This window comes from Salvelinus namaycush, chromosome 11 (assembly GCF_016432855.1).
Source record: "Salvelinus namaycush isolate Seneca chromosome 11, SaNama_1.0, whole genome shotgun sequence".
Classification (NCBI taxonomy): domain Eukaryota; kingdom Metazoa; phylum Chordata; class Actinopteri; order Salmoniformes; family Salmonidae; genus Salvelinus; species Salvelinus namaycush.
Genome location: NC_052317.1, coordinates 284,566 through 307,839, shown reverse-complemented (window position 1 = coordinate 307,839; position 23,274 = coordinate 284,566). Strand labels below are relative to the sequence as shown.

General features: G+C 42.3%; 1 protein-coding gene across 12 annotated transcripts in view; it reads right to left on the bottom strand.

Annotated features, from left to right (window-relative positions):
• Window positions 1–23,274, bottom strand: part of LOC120055693 (disks large homolog 1-like) — a 234,941-nt gene that overhangs the window by 17,032 nt on the left and 194,635 nt on the right. For 4 of the 12 annotated variants that reach the window (XM_039003592.1, XM_039003596.1, XM_039003591.1 and 1 more), the window contains 5 exons: window positions 19,024–19,138; window positions 15,984–16,160; window positions 12,683–12,749; window positions 7,059–7,155; window positions 5,260–5,301 (listed from right to left, as the gene is read on the bottom strand). In XM_039003592.1, coding sequence (XP_038859520.1) covers window positions 5,260–5,301; window positions 7,059–7,155; window positions 12,683–12,749; window positions 15,984–16,160; window positions 19,024–19,138 — 498 coding nt within the window. Of the gene's footprint in view, window positions 1–5,259; window positions 5,302–6,523; window positions 6,558–7,058; window positions 7,156–12,682; window positions 12,750–15,983; window positions 16,161–19,023; window positions 19,139–23,274 lie in introns of all 12 variants that reach the window. The other 8 variants (XM_039003593.1, XM_039003597.1, XM_039003588.1 and 5 more) reach the window with 5 other exon arrangements.

Sequence of the window (23,274 nt, the reverse complement as noted above, 5' to 3'; positions counted from 1 at the left end):
GGATCACACATCTGACTATTCATTATGAATAGGATATATTTGATTTGTTTTGTTTACATTCTTCGTTGTAACCACAATGTCACAAATAATTGAACGCACACAACATGAGCAGATTAACTTGGTCAAAAAATGTATATATTAACTTCTCTAGGGTAGGGGGCAGCATTCGGAATTCTGGATGAAAACCATGCCCAAATTAAACTGCCTGCTACTCGGGCCCAGAATATATGATATGCATATAACTGGTAGATTTGGATAGAAAACACTCTAAAGTTTCCAAACCTGTTACAATAGTGTCTGTGAGTATAACAGAACTGATTTGGCAGGCGAAAACCTGAGAAAAATCCATTCTGGAAGTAGTTGTTTTGTTATAGTTTTCTATTCAATGCCATTACAGTATCCATTGATTTAGGACTCAAATTGCAGTTCCTATGCCTTCCACAGTCAACAGTTTTTAGAAATTGTTTCAGGCTTGTATTCTGAAAAATGAGGAAGTAAGAGCAGTCTGAATGAGTGGACCCTAAAGTGTCACAGAGCTTTTTCATGTGCCCGACCGAGAGAGTGCCTTTCTTGTTTACCTTTTATATTGACGTTATTGTCCGGTTGAAATATTATCGATTATTTAGGCTAAAAACAACATGAGGATTGAATATAAACATCGTTTGACATGTTTCTATGAACTTTACGGATACAATTTGGATTTTTTGTCTGCCTGTTTTGACTGCGTTTGAGCCTGTGGATTACTGAAGAAAACGTGCAAACAAAACGGAGGTTTTTGGATATAAAGAGACTTTATCGAACAAAAGGAACATTTATTGAGTAAATGAATGTCTGCTGAGTGCAATCATATGAAGATCATCAAAGGTAAGGGATTAATTTAATCTCTTTCTGTATTTCTGACTTGTGTAACTCTTCTACTTGGCTGGTTACTTGTAATGATTTGTCTGCTGGGCTATGTTCTCAAATAATCGTAAGGTATGCTTTCGCCGTAAAGCATTTTTTTTTTTTTTTTTTTTTTTTTTTTTTTTTAAATCTGACACCGTGGTTGGATTCACAAGAAGTGAATCTTTAAACCTATGTAAAATATGTTTTGTTTTCTGAATTTTTATAATGAGTATTTATGTATTTGAATTTGGCACCCAGCAGTTTCACTGGCTGTTGAAGTTTCACTGGCTGCTCACGTACCCAAGAGAGGTTAAAGACTATCAGACTGAAAACTCCTCCGTTCATTTATGAACAGATAGTCAATTTGTGCCACAGTTTAGACTACTGATAGATCAGCAATATTTTGGAGACAATTTTGTTTTCAAATAACAGAAAGTTAGTGGTTGTAATCTGAATAAAGGGAAAAAGGCCATTCTTGAAATAGGGTGAGACAATACGCCCTTTTATTTTTGTCTGGTTTGCCATTCCAAATAAAACGTAATATTTTTTGCTCATATAATTGAAACAGGTCGCTAGGTGTAGGCAAAACCATAAGCAAATAGGTAAACTGTGATATGACTAAAGAGTTAATTAGGGTGCTTTTTCCACAAATAGATAGGTATTTTCATCAAGGACACATTGTTTGCAGAGTCCACAAACAGGAGGTGGAGTTCCAGAGCTCACAGGTGAGCCTGGCATGGATTGTGACTCCATCTCGTTCCTCGCCCTCTTCAAAGCATCATTCTCCGCCTGACTCTCCGCCAATGCCGCCTGATGTGACTCTCCGCAAATAACACCTGGCTCTGGACCAATGCATCAACTGATTCATTTTACAATCCCGGCTAAACCGATTTAATTAAGGGTTTCAGTTAGGAAAATATGGCGCTGTACAACGGGACCGGTCGAGAGTACTGTAGGCCAAAACTACTAAGTGACAGCAAGTGAAGAGAAAAATAATCCTAACATTTCCAAATAAAAATCTGATTGATTTATCAGGCCAGTCCCCATGCTCTGTCATCCAGTAATAATAATAATCGTTGGATAACAGATCGGCTCTCGGAACTCATTAAGAGACGGCTTCTATTTTCAATGTAAATATTAATTCATAATGTTAAACCCATAGTTTTTAGGCCTGCAGCAGGAAACAGAAAATTGCGTGTCAATTCATAAACCATGTGCCATGGAATCGGTACATTGAAAATCTGTTCCCTTTTCAGGACCCTGTCTTTCAAAGATAATTAGTAAAAATCCAAATACCTTCACAGATCTTCAATGTAAAGAGTTTAAACACTGTTTCCCATGTTTGTTCAATGAACCATAAACAATTAATGAACATGCACCAGTGGAACGGTCGTTAAGACACTAACAGCTTATAGATGGTAGGAAATTAAGGTCACAGTTATGAAAACTTAGTAGAAAGGCCTCTTTAGTGTCCTGACTCTGAAAAACACCAAAAGAAAGATGCCCAGGGTCCCTGCTCATCTGCGTGAATGTGCCTTAGGCATGCTGCAAGGAGACATGAGGACTGCAGATGTGGCCAGGGCAATAAATTGCATTATCCGTACTGTGAGACGCCTAAGACAGAGCTACAGGGAGACAGGACGGACAGCTGATCGTCCTCGCAGTGGCAGACCACATGTTACAACACCTGCACAGGATCGGTACATCTGAACATCACACCTGTGGGACAGGTACAGGATGGCAACAACAACTGCCTGAGTTAGACCAGGAACGCACAATACCTCCATCAGTGCTCAGACTGTCCGCAATAGGCTGAGAGAGGCTGGACTGAGGGCTTGTAGGCCTGTTGTAAGGCAGGTCCTCACCAGACATCACCGGCAACAATGTCGCCTATGGGCACAAACCCACCGTCGCTGGACCAGACAGGACTGGCAAAAAGTGCTCTTCATTGATGAGTCGCGGTTTTGGCTCACCAGGGGTGATGGTCAGATTCACATTTTCCGTCGAAGGAATGAGCGTTACACCTTGACTTTGTTGTCCTTAAGCCATTTTGACACAACTTTGGAAGTATGCTTGGGGTCATTGTCAATTTGGAAGACCCATTTGCGACCCAGCTTTAACTTCTTGACTGATGTATTGAGATGTTGTTTCAATATATCCACATAACTTTCCATCCTCATGATGCCATCTATTCTGTGAAGTGCACCACTCCCTCCTGCAGCAAAGCACCCCCACAACATGATGCTGCCACCCCCGTGCTTCAAGGTTGGGATGGTGTTCTTCGGGTTGCAAGCATCCCCCTTTTTCCTCCAAACATAACGGTGGTCATTATGACCAAACAGTTCTATTTTTGGTTCATCAGACCAGAGGATATTTCTCCAAAAAGTACGATCTTTGTCCCCATATGCAGCTGCAAACCGTAGTCTGTCTTTTTTATGGCAGTTTTGGAGCAGTGGCTTCTTCCTTGCTGAGCGGCCTTTCAGGTTATGTCGATATAGGACTCGTTTTACTGTGGATATAGATACTTTTGTACCTATTTCCTCCAGCATCTTCACAAGGTCCTTTGCTGTTGTTCTGGGATTGATTTGCACTTTTCGCACCAAAGTACGTTCATCTCTAGGAGACAGAACGCGTCTCCTTCCTGAGCGGTATGATGGCTGCGTGGTCCCATGGTGTTTATACTTGCGTTCTATTGTTTGTACAGATGAACGTGGTACCTTCAGGCATTTGGAAATTGCTCCCAAGGATGAACCAGACTTGTGGAGTCCTACAATTTATTTTCTGAGGTCTTGGCTGATTTCTTTTGATTTTCCCATGATGTCCAGCAAAGAGGCACTGAGTTTGAAGGTAGGCCTTGAAATACATCCACTGGTACACCTCCAATTGACTCACATGATGTCAATTAGCCTATCAGAAGCTTCTAAAGCCATGACATCATTTTCTTGAATTTTCCAAGCTGTTTAAAGGCAGTCAACTTAGTGTATGTAAACTTCTGACCCACTGGAATTGTGATAAAGTGAATGATAAGTGAAATAATCTGCCTGTAAACAATTGTTGGAAAAATGACTTGTGTCATGCATAATGTAGATGTCCTAACCGACTTGTCAAAACTATAGTTTGTTAACAAGACATTTGTGGAGTGGTTGATGAACAAGTTTTAATGACTCCAACCTAAGTGTATGTAAACTTCTGACTTCAACTGTATATTGCAGCGAACACTAAGATTAGCCTACAGTTGGAAATTAATTTAGCCAACGAAATTGTCTCAACAGAATGAAACAAAACACTTTTTGCACATTTAAAGAACTGGTTTAGATGAGGATAAATAGGCCTACAATAATCATAATAATATACAATAATATAATGATAAAACAAATGATAAACATGGAAAGTAAATAAATAAAAGATAGAAAATTGCATCAAACATGACTAGCGACCTGTCCACTAGAATATTAAAACATGTCCCCATGGGGGGCATTCCCCTTCTTGGCTTCTTTTCACTATACTCTTTCTCCTCTAACTTTCGTTTTACTTCAGGCCAAGGCTCCCCTCTCTTCTCTTCTCAGCAACAGGTGCACGAGGTGAGCGGCCGGAACCAGCTTCAGCTGGACCTGGCCAGCCTAAGCAATACGTTTTAAGTTGCAATTGGTTGACACAGATAACAAGCTTGCAAAGTTGTTCATCACCTCACCAATTAAATTAACAGAGGACCGGTCCCGGGTTCAATCTTGGAATTTCGGGTCTGGTGGACCCGTGAAGACCTCTAATACACACATGCACACACAGCAACACGAGTGTACATGCAGCACCTGAGTACTTCATCCAATTCAAGCCTCACAAGCCATCATTGCCATAAGCTTAATCAGTGAGGGTTAACTGAGTTAGCTACTGAACAAGCAAAGCACAAGAGCATTATAGTCCATTTTAGATATACAGTAGTACACTCTGGCATGTTGGTGAGGGGCATGCTACAATTAATTGGTCAGTTGTTTGAGGCTAACGTTGGAGTCTTCTCCATGGGTGCGTCCCAAATGGCACCCTATTCTCTATATAGTGCACTACTATTGACCATATCCCTATTCAGTGCCATTTGATACGTACCTCAAAGTAAAAAACAAAGCATTAAAGGTGTTAGGATCCTTTGTTATGTGGACAAATCATCAGAACCAGCCATTCACTCACACAGCGTGGCCATCAGTAAAGCATTAGCTAGCTGATCACTGGGCAAATGTTGCCTCACACACGGACATATTTAACGTACTGATTTGGTAGCTCACATTAGCACTGCCAGTGCAGTATTATACTGTATTGTGGCGCAAGGCAGAGAAGCAGGCATTCATTAATTGGGCAGTGGAAAACTACTTGTAGACTTACGGTAACTACTTTCACTATCACTGGCATTGGAAGTGACGTGTTCTGGAATTAGAACAAAGCAGCAACGTATGGGTAAGTAGCCTAGAGTTGCAAAATTCCGGAAACTTTAAAAGAAATCTGGAAAATGTCACAGCTAAGTAGCCACAATGGAGGCAATGATACAGTGATTGAAATGAGTGGCTTTTTGGTACAAATTCCTTATGGGTCACAACAATACAGAAGTAAGAGAAACAGATAGGAGATGCTAGTGTAAAATGAGCTAGGTCGTGTCATTGTGATCAATTGACAACACTTTGCATGGTTACAAAAGAAGTGACCCTCACACACATCAAAATTACATCACTTTTTAAGGTTACACACAATGGAAAATAAGATACTTCACTGTTAACCTATACATACAAACACAAATATATCACTATTCTGGGGCACGAGTACACATGTACACACAGAGCATGCTCATTCTCAGATTTTTATATTTTTTCAAACAATTGAACCCTTGTATGGCTTCACAAATAGGCAGAACACATCCCAAAGTGACTCTTCGTCTTTTGCAAGTCAACTAATCCAAGCCAGCTCTGCCCAGTTCAAGAGCATCCACACATGATTGTTTCATGTATGGGCATATTTCTAGTGGTATCAGTGTAGATGTTTTATTAGAAAAATACATGTAGATGTTGTATGAGGCAAAAATACATGCAGATGTTGTATGAGGTGATAAAAATAGGCTCTGGATGGAAATGTGATCTGGATGGACTTACCTGGTTCAATAAAAAGTTTTAGCTTATTTCCAAAACGATGAAATTACAACATCCTAAGCAAGGTAAAGATAAGCTAAAACTTTAAAAAGTTAAAAGTTTTAGCTCATCTTTAACTTACCTCAGATGTTTTCATTTAATCGTTTTGTAAATAAAACGATGAGCAAAAAAAATAAGTAAACTATCCCTTTAAAGTACAAACAAAGACAAGAGACAGCTGTAAGCCTTCGGTCAGCTCAGTTATTGGATGGAAGAGAGACTGGGGTTGAGATGAGCATGAAGCATTGCTGAGAAACCACTGGAGGAACAGTGTGGAGAATGAAACCGAGAAAGGGGGAGAGGGGACACTGAATGTTCAAATTATATTATATATGCTCTGGGGGCATATTTCACTTGATATCACTGATATAAGGTCAGGAGAAGTGAGAAAATTATAAAGATTGTGAAGAGATGGAGTGTTGTGTATGGGTGGCGGTGGGTAGCTGGATTGGGGACTGGGGGGGACTTACTCTGGCTTTTGGATAGCATGTCATCAGGGTTGTCCTGTGGAGCAGTCAGCAGAGAGCAAGCCAAACAAGGAAAGAACAACCACAAGGACAAAATGTTACTGGAGTCACAGAGAGAAAGAGACGAGTGGGGGAGGACTACCACCGGACACTGCTGTGGCAATGCAACAGGGTGGCCATCTTGGCTCAACAGGAGAGAAAACAGGCTGATACACGGACTTCATGTTGTTTGTGATAGGCTACATTGCAGCTCTGTCCAATATTATATAGGGAAATTGACTATAAACCGGCTCTTACGAGAAGGATGCTGGACTGGTTCGTGTCCAAAGTTGCACTGGCCCATTTTTCCAAGTGTTGCATGGGTGAATTTTATGTTTCTCTTGTGGGCTGGGGTCATGGTTCGGCCCCTGTTGCCAACACTGCCCCACTGTGTCCGGTGTGCCTTCACTGGCCTCTTCTCCCCTCCCGTGCCTGATCTCTACCATTGACAACCCAGAATGCCCGGGTGTAAACGGTCTCTTGATCTCGCTGTACTTACGGTCAACATCGCTCGTTTCCTGCTCGCTTGCATCCTTGTTGTAGAAAGGGAACTTTCGGGAAAATAGGTTCTTTTTACGCTTGTCATTGAGTGACTGCTGAGGAAGAAAACGAAAGGAAGGGGGGGTGGGCAGAAGGTATGGAGAATGTCTAATGTCGGTATGGAGAAAATATAGAAGCCCCTCACCACCTGGTGCTTTGACTCTGTGGCTAGCCATGTAGCAAGGTTAACATGAGAGCTAAAGGCTGATGTCTACTCTACTCTGATGATGGTGCTTTAGCGGGGTTGGCATGACATGGCATTGGCATTGACAATTGGCATTGACAATGTAGCTAGACCTGAAGCAAGATTTGCATGAGAGTTAAATGCTGATTTATACTCTGACAATGTGGCTAGCCCTGTAGCAGGGTAAGCATGAAGCTAAAGTTTAAAAAATCCAGATACTGGCACAATCGTCAAGCCACATTTCAGAGCTGTATTTATTAAGCTAATCAGCCACTTCAAGACCCAATATATCAGGCAAAAGGCTAAACAGTATATACACTGAGTATACAAAACATTAAGAACACTGCTCTTTCCATGACAGAGTGACCAGTTGAATCCAGGTGAAAGCTATGATCCCTTATTGATGTCACTTATTAAATCAACTTCAGTCAGTGTAGATGAAGGGGAGGAGACAGGTTAAAGAAGGATTTTTAAGCCTTGAGACAATGGAGACATGTATTGTGTATGTGCACCATTCAGAGGGAGAAAGGGCAATATTTAAGTGACTTTGAACGGGGAATGGTAGTATGTGCCAGGCGAACCAGTTTGTGTCAAGAACTGCAACACTGCTAGGCTTTTCACGCTCAACAGTTTCCCATGTGTATCAAGAATGGTCCACAACCCAAAAGACATCTAGCCAACTTTATACAACTGTGGGAAGCATTGGCGTCAACATGGGCCAGTATCCCTGTGGAACGCTTTCGACACCTTGTAGAGTCCATGCCCCGACAAAATGAGGCTGTTCTGAGGGCAAAAGGGGGCGTGCAACTAAATATTAGGAATGTGTTTCTATATTTTGGTATACTCAGTGTAATTAATGCTCATCAATACTGGGGTTAGATATTGATTTCCATAGTGCTTGCTAATCAAGTTCAAGGTGTGCAATTTTAGGAATTATGGTTGATTAGTAATACATATTTTAATATAAAATACAGTACATATCTTACACAAGAAAAAGAAAGCCTCAAATTGTTAAAAAAATCCCTGAAAAAAATCCTTGTCAGCCACAAAATAAAAGTATTCTATATCACCAAAACACTAAAAGGAAAATGATGTATCGGAACACGATGGGCGAGATTCTACCGCTCTGTCAATCACCAATCGTATGTGGAGAGCCAAGATCACTCATTGGCTGCCTAATAGTGACTGACAGTAGGCTGATAATGCCACCCCATCACAAAGTGAGCATGTGCAAAGCAAAGATGAGTGAGTGGTGAGGAGGCCTCGGAGAAAGCTTGGGAAGAAAAACGAGGTGACCTACGTCATAATTCTTAAGAGGCAATTGATTTGCATGCAAAATGGGATGCAGAGAAGGGAAAACCCCCAAAGCTAGCTTTTTGTGCATACACATGCCAAGAGTAGCAATTTCACTGCTTTTGTTTCAGTGCTTTCTTATCCCCTATAATGCTAACAAGATTAGCTGTAAATATCGTCCCATTCCCAATCTTTCCCAAGCTTTAGATAGATCTAGTGACATCAGTAGTGTCTACTGGTTGGGGGCCAATTCAGTCCAACCTGCTTTGGGTTATTTCACTGCATCCAGGGCCATGCTGCACCTAGCGAGTAAAGTTGAAGACTATTGAGATAAACAGAGAGAGAGAGAGAGAAAGAGGGGGAGTGTGAGAGCAAGGAAAAGAGTCGGGTGGTGGAGGTAGTGGCAGAAGTGGCAGACGGTCAGACGTCAATGGCAAGCGTATCTCTCCCTCCTTTTCCACTCATGCACGTTTTGTCTTTTTCGGTTTGCCTTGTTAGGAGTCGGCGGCACTGGGGTGTTTCGGTTGGCGTGCGGGGTACTTTTTGGATGGTAACACATCTAGTCTATGGGCTCGCCCACTCAGGTTTGTCAATGTAGTTGTATTAAAAGTTATTAAAAAAGGGAAATGAATGACAGCTAGACTTGAGGCAGCGTCAGTCAAAAGGTTGTCGACAGACATGCTGTTAAAGAGCTGTCTAGCATTTCCAAACATTAGTCACAATCAGATTGATTAGTATTTGTAATTCAAGTGGCAGCAGAAAGTACTAATCATTGGACTAAAACTATACACACAATTTGAAATTCTGCAAATTACATTTTCTGCTGTAAAATACTGGATCCTGAAATTATTAACACCCTTGATAAAGATGAGCAAAAATGAAATAAAAATTGAAATAATGAGCTATATTGAATGCTCCCAAAAAAATAAGAGAAAGAGATTTTGTTTAATAAATAAATAAATACAACTGTGGGAAGCATTGGCGTCAACATGGGCCAGTATCCCTGTGGAACGCTTTCGACACCTTGTAGAGTAATTATTTATTTATTGTAATAAATAAATACAGAAATCTCAAAAGTGTAGGGCAAAAGATTATTGACACCCCGTTTTCAATAGTTCCCCTTGTGAGGATAACGGCACTGAGACTTTTCCTAAAATGTTCTATGAGTTGAAAATTCCCTTCCCTAAATTATTTATGAGCTCTCGAGTAGCGCAGCGGTCTAAGGCACTGCATCTCAATGCAAGAGGCGTCACTACAGTCCCTGGTTCGAATCAAGGCTGAATCACATTCGGCCGTGATTGAGAGTCCCTTGGGGCAGCGCACAATTGGCCCAGCGTCGTCCGGGTTTGGCCGGGGTAGGCCATCATTGTAAATAACAATTTGTTCTTAAATGACTTGCCAAGTCAAATAAAGGTTAAATAAAAAAATCGAACATTCTCCCGGCTGCCAATCGCCGTGCCCGAAGCACCTGTCACTCACATGGCTCTCTCAGATATCTAAATTATTAATAGCCAATGCCTGACTACAAGCTACAAGTGAAGACAGACATATCAGAAATGCAACGACGTGCGTCCTTTTCGAATTCCGAGGCGCATATCGATGTTATAACTGTCCACATTTACTTTTCGTCAGCCAACAAGATGAGTAGGCCTAATGAACAGCAAAAGCACAAGCCTATGTCAATCTACTATCCCCCATAGTACAAAAGTTAACCTATTCTATGGGTCAGCTGTCCTTCTGTGCGAGAAATAAATATTCCAAATACACTCTGGGACAGTTGTTGGACGTGATAGATCAAAAAAACTTTAAAAAACAAATGAAGCTGATGCAACAGATTATCTTAAAATGTTGATAAACTATTAGGCAATTTTTCACATAATAAGTGCAGCAATGTGCATACAGAAATAGGCTATAAACTCTAATATTCCAAAATGCAATTACCAGGAAAACAGCGCAAATGCTAGCAGTTTCAAAAATATGTGGACACCTGCTCGTCGGGCGATCATTTCAAAATCATGGACATTAATATAGAGTTAGTCCCCCCTTTGCTGCTAAAATAGCCTTCACTCTTCTGGGAAGGCTTTCCACTAGATGTTGGAACATTGCTGCGGGGACTTGCTTCCATTTAGCCACAAGAGCATGAGTGAGGTCAGGCACTGATGTTGGGTGATTAGGCATGGCTTGCAGTCAGCGTTCCAATTCATCCCAAAGGTGTTCGATGGGGTTGAGGTCAGGGCTCTGTGCAGGTCAGGGCTCAAGTTCTTCCACACCGATCTTGAAACACTATTTCTGTATGTACCTCGCTTTGCGCAAGGGGGAATTGTCATGCTTAAACAGGAAAGGGCCTTCTCCAAACTGTTGCCACAAAGTTGGAAGCACAGAATCGTCTAGAATGTCATTGTATGCTGTAGCGTCAAGATTTCCCTTCACTGGAACTAAGGGGCCTAGCCTGAACCATGAAAAACAGCCCCAGACCATTAATCCTCCACCAAACTTTGCATTTGGGAAGGTAGCATTCTCCTAGCTGCTCGGCCATGAAACCCATTTCATGAAGCTCCCTAACGAACAGTTATTGGGCTGACATTGCTTCTAGAGGCAGTTTGGAACTCTGTAGTGCGTGTTAAAATCGAGGAAAGGCAATTTTATGCGCTACGCGCTTCAGCACTTGCCGGTCACATTCTGTGAGCTTGTGTGGCCTACCACTTCGTGGCTGAGCTGTTGTTTCTCCTAGACACATCCACAATAACAGCACCTACAGTTGACCAGGGCAGCTCTAGCTGGACAGACATTTTATGAACTGACTTTAATAACTCAACCTATGACGGTGCCACATTGAAAGTCCCTGAGCTCTTCATTAAGGGCCATTCTACAGCAAATGTTTGTAATTAAAAGTCTCATTAAAGTTTGGCTACATTTTCAGGTGCCTCCCTCACTGTCAGCATCGGTCTGGACATGACAGGCTGTAGCCAATACGCATAGGCTATAACCTACACTTCGACATGTAGGCTAATTATTTATGTACATCTATATACACTTATGTTTTTCTTTAAAGAATAGCTACTATTTTTTGGTTTAAAAATGTAATTGCATATTTTTCAAGAACCTCTTGAAGGCCAAATGGCCTTGTCCCTAAATGCCCGAGATTCCCAGCATGCCCATAACAAAGATCCACCACCATATTTTACAGTAGGTATAAGAGGATACGCCCCTTATACCTACTGAGGATACGCCCCTTATACCTACTTAGGATACGCCCCTTAAACATAAGAGGATACGCCCCTTTAAATGACTGAAATATCAATTGAAAACCACATTGTCAATCATTTTGACCCCTACCTTTTTGAGAAAAAAAGTATTACTTGTTAAACAAAATACCTTTCTCTGAGTATTTTATTAGTATAAAATAATATCATTTGGGCTTCCTGAGTGGCGCAGCGATCTAAGGCATTGCATCGCAGTGTTAGCTGCGTCACTAGCGATCCTGGTTCGATACGGGGATGTATCGCAGCTGACCGGGAGGCGGCGCACAATTGGCCCAGCGTCGTCCGGGTTAGGGGAGGGTTTGGCCGGCTGGAATGTCCTTGTCCCATCGCACTCTAGCAACTCTTGTGGCGGGCTGGGTGCATGCACGCCGACACGGTCGCCAGTTGTACGGGGTTTCCTCCGACACATTGGTGCGGCTGGCTTCCGGGTTAAGCGAGCAGCGCGGCTTGGCGTGGTCGTGTTTCAAGCGCTCACGACTCTTGACCCGTACAGGAGTTGCAGCAATGGGAAAAGACTAACTACCAATTGGATATCATATTGGGGAGAAAAAAGGATTAAAAAAAATATTATTTTAAAATGTTTTAGCTCAGTATTTTAATTATTTTACAGCCATTTTTGCTCATCTTTATGAAGGGTGTCAATCATTTCAGACCCCACTATATATTCCAAATGGTGAGGTCATCCTGTATGCAGACTACATGATTAATTCTATAATCATACACTTCAAACCCTAATTAAACACAATGCAAGTATTGCTTTAAAGTGTCACAATACTCATTAATCAGATCAAACACTAAATCTAATGTCCTCCTTCCTCATAACGAGACAGAAATGTTACTTACCCCTCTGTCTCGCGACTTGGAGTTAAACTTGACCGTCTTTAGCCGCGCCCTCTCTTTCTTCTCCACCCTGAGGGTTAAGGTCATGAAAGTTCATTAGAGGTCGTTAACCTGATAAAATATGTCAGTAACACAATTGAGGGTTGCAAGATTATGTAATTTATAGATCGGCAGGTAAGGGTGCTCTCGAGCGACTAGATATTCTTTACCATTCGGCCATCAGATTTTCCACCAATGCTCCTTATAGGACACATCACTGCACTCATCTCTGTATACCCGTCACAAGACCCGCTGGTTGATGCTTACGCCTCACTCACACCTATCTGAGATACCTACTGCAGCCCTCATTCTCCACATACAACACACTTTCATATTCTGTTAAAGTTCCCCAAAGCACACTCATCCATGGGTCGCCCCTCTTTTTAGTTCGCTGCAGCTACCGACGAACGAGCTGCAAAAAAACACTCAAATTGGACAGTTTTATCTCCATCTCTTCATTCAAATACTCAATCATGGACACTCTTACAGACAGTTGTGGCTGCCTCGCATGATGTATTGTTGTCTCTACCTTCTTTCCCTTTGTGCTGTTGTCTGTGGCCAATAATGTTTGTACCATGTTTTGTGCTGCTACCATGTGCTTCTGCCATGTTGTGTTGCTACCATAATGTGTTGTCATGTGTTGTGGCCATGCTATGTTGTTGTCTTAGGTCTCTCTTTATGAAGTGGTGTGGTGTCTCTCTTGTCGTGATGTGTGTTTTTTCATATATATATATACTTATGTCGTGAAATAAAATGCAAATTAATTACTTAAAAATCATACAATGTGATTTTCTGGATTTTTGTTTTAGATTCCGTCTCTCACAGTTGAAGTGTACCTATGATAAAAATTACAGACCTCTACATGCTTTGTAAGTAGGAAAACCTGCAAAATCGGCAGTGTATCAAATACTTGTTCTCCCCACTGTATATATATATATATACACTGCTCAAAAAAATAAAGGGAACACTTAAACAACACAATGTAACTCCAAGTCAATCACACTTCTGTGAAATCAAACTGTCCACTTAGGAAGCAACACTGATTGACAATAAATTTCACATGCTGTTGTGCAAATGGAATAGACAAAAGGTGGAAATTATAGGCAATTAGCAAGACACCCCCAAAAAAGGAGTGATTCTGCAGGTGGTGACCACAGACCACTTCTCAGTTCCTATGCTTCCTGGCTGATGTTTTGGTCACTTTTGAATGCTGGCGGTGCTCTCACTCTAGTGGTAGCATGAGACGGAGTCTACAACCCACACAAGTGGCTCAGGAAGTGCAGTTCATCCAGGATGGCACATCAATGCGAGCTGTGGCAAAAAGGTTTGCTGTGTCTGTCAGCGTAGTGTCCAGAGCATGGAGGCGCTACCAGGAGACAGGCCAGTACATCAGGAGACGTGGAGGAGGCCGTAGGAGGGCAAAAACCCAGCAGCAGGACCGCTACCTCCGCCTTTGTGCAAGGAGGTGCACTGCCAGCGCCCTGCAAAATGACCTCCAGCAGGCCACAAATGTGCATGTGTCAGCATATGGTCTCACAAGGGGTCTGAGGATCTCATCTCGGTACCTATTGGCAGTCAGGCTACCTCTGGCGAGCACATGGAGGGCTGTGCGGCCCCACAAAGAAATGCCACCCCACACCATGACTGACCCATCGCCAAACCGGTCATGCTGGAGGATGTTGCAGGCAGCAGAACGTTCTCCACGGCGTCTCCAGACTCTGTCACGTCTGTCACATGTGCTCATGTGCTCAGTGTGAACCTGCTTTCATCTGTGAAGAGCACAGGGCGCCAGTGGCGAATTTGCCAATCTTGGTGTTCTCTGGCAAATGCCAAACGTCCTGCACGGTGTTGGGCTGTAAGCACAACCCCCACCTGTGGACGTCGGGCCCTCATACCACCCTCATGGAGTCTGTTTCTGACCGTTTGAGCAGACACATGCACATTTGTGGCCTGCTGGAGGTCATTTTGCAGGGCGCTGGCAGTGCACCTCCTTGCACAAAGGCGGAGGTAGCGGTCCTGCTGCTGGGTTGTTGCCCTCCTACGGCCTCCTCCACGTCTCCTGATGTACTGGCCTGTCTCCTGGTAGCGCCTCCATGCTCTGGACACTACGCTGACAGACACAGCAAACCTTTTTGCCACAGCTCGCATTGATGTGCCATCCTGGATGAACTGCACTACCTGAGCCACTTGTGTGGGTTGTAGACTCCGTCTCATGCTACCACTAGAGTGAGTGCACCGCCAGCATTCAAAAGTGACCAAAACATCAGCCAGGAAGCATAGGAACTGAGAAGTGGTCTGTGGTCACCACCTGCAGAATCACTCCTTTTTTGGGGGTGTCTTGCTAATTGCCTATAATTTCCACCTTTTGTCTATTCCATTTGCACAACAGCATGTGAAATTTATTGTCAATCAGTGTTGCTTCCTAAGTGGACAGTTTGATTTCACAGAAGTGTGATTGACTTGGAGTTACATTGTGTTGTTTAAGTGTTCCCTTTATTTTTTTGAGCAGTGTATATATATATATTTTTTTTAAATCCCAGCCCCCATCCCCGCAGGAGGCCTTTTGGTAGGCTGTCATTGTAAATAAGAAATTGTTCTTAACTGACATGCCAAGTTAAATAAAATTAAAGTAAAAAATATTCAAGAAACGTTCCCAAAATTCCTGGTTTGGAGCGTTCCCTGTTCGAGGATTCCGAGTTGGAAGATTCCCTCCCTGCTTATTCTCTTTCCTGATTCCAGGAATTCAAAATTCAATGTTTGTTAGATGTTTTCATAGCTCAAAAGTAGTCTGCTATTGAGTGAACTATTTTGTAAATCCTACTGTATGCAACAATCCAATATGATTGGTTAAAATAAGCACCATGCAATTTCTAGATTTGCAGTACTTTTCCATTCATTTGTGGCCCTGACATACAGGACATCGGACACAGAGAAGTATCTATATCCAGACCACTCAGAGGCTATGGATAAATATTCAGAAACGGTCTAATGGAAACCAAAGCTTCGGCAGGGAGGAACCCAATATGTACCTGAATGTGCCAAATCTATTTTAGAACGGCAAGTTCTTCAAAGGTAAAAGTGTTTTGAAGTCACAGCATTAATTGTGTAGGAGCTGCGGACTATGGCAGGGATAGGTAACTTGTCGAGGAGGTCCGAAACACTTTTGTTTTTTATTCTCTCTGTCTAATCAAGGACTTATTCAGAACTGGGACATCAAGAGTACAACTAACTACGAGTTAGAAGAGTAAAACAGGAGGGGGTTTACCTTCTCTTGCTGGGGATGACACCCACTTCCTCTGCCTCGCCCTCCGGGGTCACCTGCCGCGCCTGCCACCACTCGTCGTCTGAGGCGTTCACCACATGCAGGATGTCCCCGAATTTAAAGTTGAGCCCCTGAGAGGGGAGCCCTGAGTCCTTTGTCTTGTCATAGTCGAATAGGACTCTGGAAAGAGTAGGAAACAAGTCACATTCAGTAAGTGAGTTTGATCATTGAGATGTAGTCATCTGGATGGCATATGGCAAATACTTGATTAACAGTAAACTATAATGTGTAGTAACCAAACATTATACAACTACAGTTTGTCAGATGCTTCAAGATCACAAAATTAGTACAATGTTAAAATGAGTCCACATCCCATGCCACGGTTGTGTTGATCCTGCTATATGCCTCAACTAAATGAATGGAAATATGACCACTGCAAATTTTGAAATCATACAGTGCTTATCTTTACCATTCATTTTAGATTGCAGAATATAACTGAATCTACAAAACAGATGGCCTGAGACATGGAATTAACTCAACAGATGAATACATTTTGGCAAACTTCTAAACATCTGACAAACTTCGATTTTCGGAGGTTAATGCAACCGCTGTGTCAGATTTCAAAACAACTTTACGGAAAAAGAAAACCATGCAATAATCTGAGTACGGCGCTCAGAGACCAACACAACCCAAACAGATATCCGCCATGTTGGAGTCAACAGAAGTCAGAAATAGCATTATAAATATTCACTTACCTTTGATGATCTTCATCAGAATGCACTCCCAGAAATCCCAGTTCCACAATAAATGTTTGATTTGTTCGATAAAGTTCATCATTTATGTCCAAATACCTCCTTTTTGTTCGCGTGTTTAGCCCAGTATTCCAAATGCATGACGGGCTATCACTAGGAGCAGACGAAAAGTCAAAAAGTTCCGTTACAGTCCGTAGAAACATGTCAAACGAAGTACAGAATCAATCTTTAGGATGTTTTTAACATAAATCTTCAATCTTCCGGTTCCAACCGGAGAATTCCTTTGTCTTCAGAAATTCAATGGAACGCAAGCTAACTATCACGTGAAAGCGCATTCTTAGCTCATGGCACTCGGGGAGAGACCTTACTCAATCCCCTCTCATTCGCCCCCACTTCACAGTAGAAGCATCAAACAAGGTTCTAAAGACTGTTGACATCTAGTGGAAGCCTTAGGACGTGCAATATGACTCCATAGACACTGTGTATTCGATAGGCCAAGAGTTGAAAAACTACAAACCTTAGATTTCCCACTTCCTGGTTGGATTTTTCTCAGGTTTTCACCTGCCATATGAGTTCTGTTATACTCACAGACATCATTCAAACAGTTTTAGAAACTTCAGAGTGTTTTCTATCCAATACTAATAATAATATGCATATATTAGCAACTATGACTGAGGAGCAGGCCGTTTATTCTGGGCACCTCTGTGCACCTTTCATCCAATCTACTCAATACTGCCCCTGCAGCCATAAGAAGTTAACCCGGAAGCCAGCTGCACCAATGTGTCGGAGGAAATGCCGTTCAACTGACGACCATAGTCAGCCTGCGGACACCCGGCCTGCCACAAGGAGTCGCTAGACCGCAATGAACCAAGTAAAGCCCCCCCGGCCAAACCCTCCCCTAACCTAGACGACGCTGGGCTAATTGTGTGCCGTCATATGGGACTCTCGGTCACGGCCGGTTGTGACACAGCCTGGGACCGAACCCCAAGCTGTAGTGACACCACAACTCTTAGACAGCTGTGCCACTCGTGAGGCCTCTCCTAATTTTTTCAAGTTAGGAGCACCAGTGCTACCAATGAAACATTTGAATTTATAGCCCTGAGTGCAAGTTTAAGCTGTAGACCTTCAATCTATTTAGAGGTGGTGATGTCTTTTAGTTTGTTTTGGAGTCATCTCCACCCACCTAGAGTTGACTGACGCATGCACCTGTGCATCACACGGTGACATCATTTTGAATATTGAATAGCTCTCTGTGTGTTTATGCTAGAGAATTACTGTTGCAGCTCAAACCCTTATTTCCGCCGATATAAAGTTTGTGCCAACTCCATAACATGGGGCTTGTGATAGCAGATTTTTTCTACACATGAGAGGATCTGGACAAGAAAATCACCACGAGATTGTCTGTAAAATCCGAACCGTGTAAGCTACAAACCAATATGTCACCAATATCGAAAGCGGAGACTCTCACAAACACAAAGGTGCTGGTTGTTTAGCTCTAAGACGCACACCAGCTTCAAGGGAGTCGTCAATGTAACCCAGTACCAGGCTGTAGAAATTGCAAAAAGTGCAAAGGGGGCAAAATGTGCCCAAAATAATGTGACCAAACATGGGTCTAAATATTTTTCCCTAAGTTTTCTTATACACTACATTGTGGACACCTGCTCTTCGAACATCTCATTCCAAAATCCTGGGCATTAATATAGAGTTGGTTAACCCTTTGCTGCTAAGAGTCCAATGGCAGTGAGCTTTACACCACTCCAGCCGACCCTTGGCATTGTGCATGGTGATCTTAGGCTTTCATGAAGCTCCCGACGAACAGTTGTTGTGCTGACATTGCTTCCAGAAGCAGTTTGGAACTCGGTAGTGAGTGTTGCAACCGAGGACAGAAGATTTAAGGCGCTAAGTGCTTCAGGACTCGGCGGTCGCGTTTTGTGAGCTTGTGTGGCCTACCACTTCAACGGTGGGCCATTGTTGCTCCTAGATGTTTCCACTTCAAGATAACAGCACTTACAGTTGACTGGGGCAGCTCTAGCAGGCCATGAATTTTACGAACTGACTTGTTGGAAAGTAAAGCCAAATTCAATGTTTCATAAAAATATTTTGTTATATATTTTTTGTATACCGAGAAGGGTCCTAAAATTCCAAATCAAGTTGCTAAATGTTACATTTTACGACCATTTTAAAACAATTCCATATGTTAGCTTAGTAGATATTGCGATCTAAGGGCTTAGACCTACAGATGTTAAAGCTAATGGTCATTTACATTTTTGGAGAACCTCTTTCGGTCTTACCTAACGTAGAGTGACCTCTTCTGGCTGGTCCGCAGCGAGCCCGACCCCGAGCTGATGCTGCTGTTCATCATCTGTTCTCGCAGGTCGTGGATCTTGGCTTCAAATCGACTGTACTCTGAAAGGAAAACATAAGCAAAATAGACACAATATTGGCTTAATTCATTAAGAAGAAAAATCTAAAAATGTATAAAAAATGTACTAAAAGAAACAAAAAGGCCTCGTCCCAATAATCTCTCTTTCCCCCCAAAGTGTTCACTTGTTCCCTTCACTGATTTGAAAGTAAATGACTGGTGTAAGAAATATAGTAGAAACTCCCCCAAGCCCATTCCTCTACCAATCCAATGCATTTGTGGGAAGTAGTGAACGAGAGTAAACTTAAGAAAGAAGATATTATTGGGACACACCCTATAATATGGGGTCCAAAATTGACACCCTTGATAAAGATGAGAAAAAATGACTATATAAAATAAATATATAAAAACAGGGAAATTATATTATTTTATATTAATACAATTCCCCAGAGAAAAATATTTATTTTAACAAGTAATATTTATTTTCTCAAATAAGGTAAGGGTTCAAATTATTGACACCCCGGTTTTTAATACCATTCAATACTTCACTTGGTGAGGATAACGGCACTGAGCTTTTTTCTAAAATGTTTTATGAGATTGGGGAACACATTGGGAGTGATCTTACACCATTAATTAATTTTTTACAGATTCTTGATATCCTTTGTCTACGCTTATGTACTGCCCTCTTCAATTCAAACCACAGGTTTTTAATGATCTTCATGTCCGGAGACTAAAATGGCCATTGCAAATTGAGGTGTCGTGCATTTATGGATGCCAAGGGAAGCCAGGCTTCCCCCAAAAATTGACCAAGAAAATAAATATCCTTCAATTCGCAAGAAGCTGAATGCATCTAAACAGAGAAAGCATCTGAGCGAACGAAACAGCGCCCCTCTGTCTCAGTATGTGTAGCCCACTATCTGATAGTCAAAAAGAGTATGACATTGTTGCCACCCGTAGCGCTGAATATCTAACTTTGATATCAAAGGTCCCACAATTGACAGTGCATTTCAGAGCAAAAACCATGCCATGAGGTCGAAGGAATTGTCTGTAGAGTTCCGATTTTTGCCACATTTTGCTACGTTACAGGCTTATTCTAAAATGTATTAAAAAATATATAATCTACACACAATACCCCATAATGACAAAGAAATAACCATTTAAAAAAAAACATTTTTGTAAAACAATTATGAAATAGCATACTTACATAAGTATTCAGACCCTTTGCTATGAGATGAAAAATTGAGCTCAGGTGCATCCTGTTCCCATTGATCATCCTTGAGATGTTTCTTCAACTTGATTGGAGTCCACCTGGGGTTAAATTCAATTGATTGGACACACCTGTCTATATAAGGTCCCACAGTTGAGAGTGCATGTCAGAGCAAAAACCAAGCCATGAGGTCAAAGGAATTGTCTGTAAAGCTCCTAGACAAGATTGTGCCGAGATCTGGGGAAAGGTACCAAAACATTTATGCAGCATTGAAGGTCTCCAAAAAACAGTGGCCTCCATCATTGTTAAATGGAAGAAGAACCACCAAGACTCTTCTTAGAGCTGGCCGCCCGGCCAAACTGAGCAATCGGGGGAGAAGGGCCTTGGTCAAGGAGGTGACCAAGATCCCGATGGTCCCTCTGACAGAGCTCCAGAGTTCCTTTGTGGAGATGGGAGAACCTTCCAGAAGGACAACCATCTCTGCAGCACTCCACCTTTCAGGTTTTTATGGTAGAGTGGCCAGACAGAAGACACTCAGTAAAATGCACATGACAGCCCGCTTGGAGTTTGCCAAAAGATTCTCTGTTCTGATGAAACCAAGATTGAAATCTTTGACCTGAATGCCAAGAGTCATGTCTGTAGGAAACCTGCACCATCCCTACGGTGAAGCATGGTGGTGACAGCATAATGCTGTGGGGATGTTTTTCAGCGGGGACAGGGAGACTAGTCAGGATCGAGACAAAGATTAACAGATTAAAGTACAGAGAGATCCTTGAAAACCTGCTCCATAGCACTCAGGACCTCCGACTGGGGCGAAGGTTCATCTTCCAAAAAGGACAATGACAGTCAAGTCAGGACAATACAGGAGTGGTTTAGGGACAAGTCTCTGAATGTCTCTGAATGTCCTTGAGTGGCCCAGCCAGAGCCTGGACTTGAACCCGATCGAACATCTCTGGAGAGACCTGAAAATAGCTGTGCAGCAACGCTCCCCATCCAACCTGACAGAGCTTGAGAGGATCTGCAGAGAAGAATGGGAGAAACTCCCCAAAAACAGGTGTGCCAAGCTTGTAGCGTCTTACCCAAGAAGACTCAATGCTGTAATTGCTTCCAAAGGTGCTTCAACAAAGTACTGAGTGAAGGGTCTGAATACTTATGTAAATGTGATCTGTTTTTGTTGTTGTAATAAATTAGCAACAATTTCTAAAAACCTGTTTTTGCATTGTCATTATGGGGTATTGTGTGTAGATTGATGAGGGGAAAAAACTATGTCATCAATTTTAGAATATTATCACGGTTTCACATAGGTTGTAATATGGCTTTTTTTCCCTCGCTTGGCTTCCCTGGTGATTTTATCCAAGCATCGCTACTGGCAAAATGTTGATTTTGTTGTCAATTAACAATTTCTGTGTGGCCAAGTTCCAGCCTCCTGGCAGAGAAACCAGGTTTTGGCTAAAATGTCTTGGTACTGGGTAAAGTTCATGATGCCGTTGACGTTAACAAGCGCCCCAGGACCAGTAGAAGCAAAATAGCCCTATAACAATGATCCACCACCATATTTTACAGTAGGTACGTGGTTCTTTTCTGTATATGCATCTTTCTTAAACGCAAAACCCACAACTGGTGTGTGTGGCCAAAGAGCTCTATTTTCATGTCATCTAAGCCTAGCACCGGTTTACATTTCAGTCATTTAGCAGACGCTCTTCTCCAGTACAACTTACAGTAGTGAGTGCATACATTTTCATACTGATCCCCCATGGGAATCGAACCCACAACCCTGGCGTTGCAAGCACCATGCTCTACCAACTGAGCTACAAGGGACTACCGGTTCCAATCGAAGTGCCAATGCCGTTTAGCAAACTCCAAGGGCGTCATTTATCAATAGGCGCAAATTTGGCATGGGTCCTCAGATCCTCAAAAGGTTATACAGCTGCACAATCGAGAGCATCCTAACTGGTTGCATAACTGCCTAGTGTGGCAAGTGCTCGGCCTACGACCGCAAGGCACTACAGAGGGTAGTGCGTACGGCCCAGTACATCACTGGGGCCAAGCTTCCTGCCATCCAGGACTTCTATATCAGGCAGTGTCAGAGGAAGGCCCTAAAAATTGTCAAAGACTCCAGCCACCCTAGTCATAGACTGTTCTCTCTGCTACCGCACGGCAAGCGTACCAGAGCGCCAAGTCAAGGTCCAAAAGGCTTCTTAACAGCTTCTACCCCCAAGCCATAAGACTCCTGAACAGCTAATCAAAGGGCTACCCAAACCCCCTCTTTTACGCAGCTGCTACTCTCTGTTTATTATCTATGCATAGTCACGTTAACGCGACCTACATGTACATATTACCTCAACTAACCGGTGCCTCCGCACAATGACTCTACCGGTACCCCCTGTATATAGCCTTGCTTGTTATTTTACTGCATCTGTTTAATTATTTGTTGCTTTTATTTTCTATTCATCAATTTTTTACTTAACACTTATTTAAAAAAAAAAATCTTAACTTATTAAAGCATTGTTGGTTAAGGGCTTGTAAGTAAGCATTTCACTGTAAGGTCTACTACACCTGTTGTATTCGGCACGTGACAAATAAAATGTGATTTGATTTATATGTGGGCTCATTTCCACGCAAAGTGTGAGATTCATCAATAAGAATGTTTGCTTGAGAGTGTGCGTAAATTCACTCACAGCCATGACCCCATAATTTGACCTCCAGTGCATTTGTTACGATAATAATCCATATAAAGTACAGTAATTTGTTAAATTAGATGTACGTATGAGGGTGAAACCATGGTTGAAATACTATAAAAACTGAGATAATGGAAAATTGATTGATCTGATCCTGCTCTGTTCGAAGATTTGGAACGCAATCCATTTCGCAGAGAACCTACTTTAAAAAGGTAAACACATGCCATTCCGGAGCACATCCAAATACTCTCCACCCTCTGGTTTTTGGCAACGGGCACTTTTCAGCGGGAGTTTG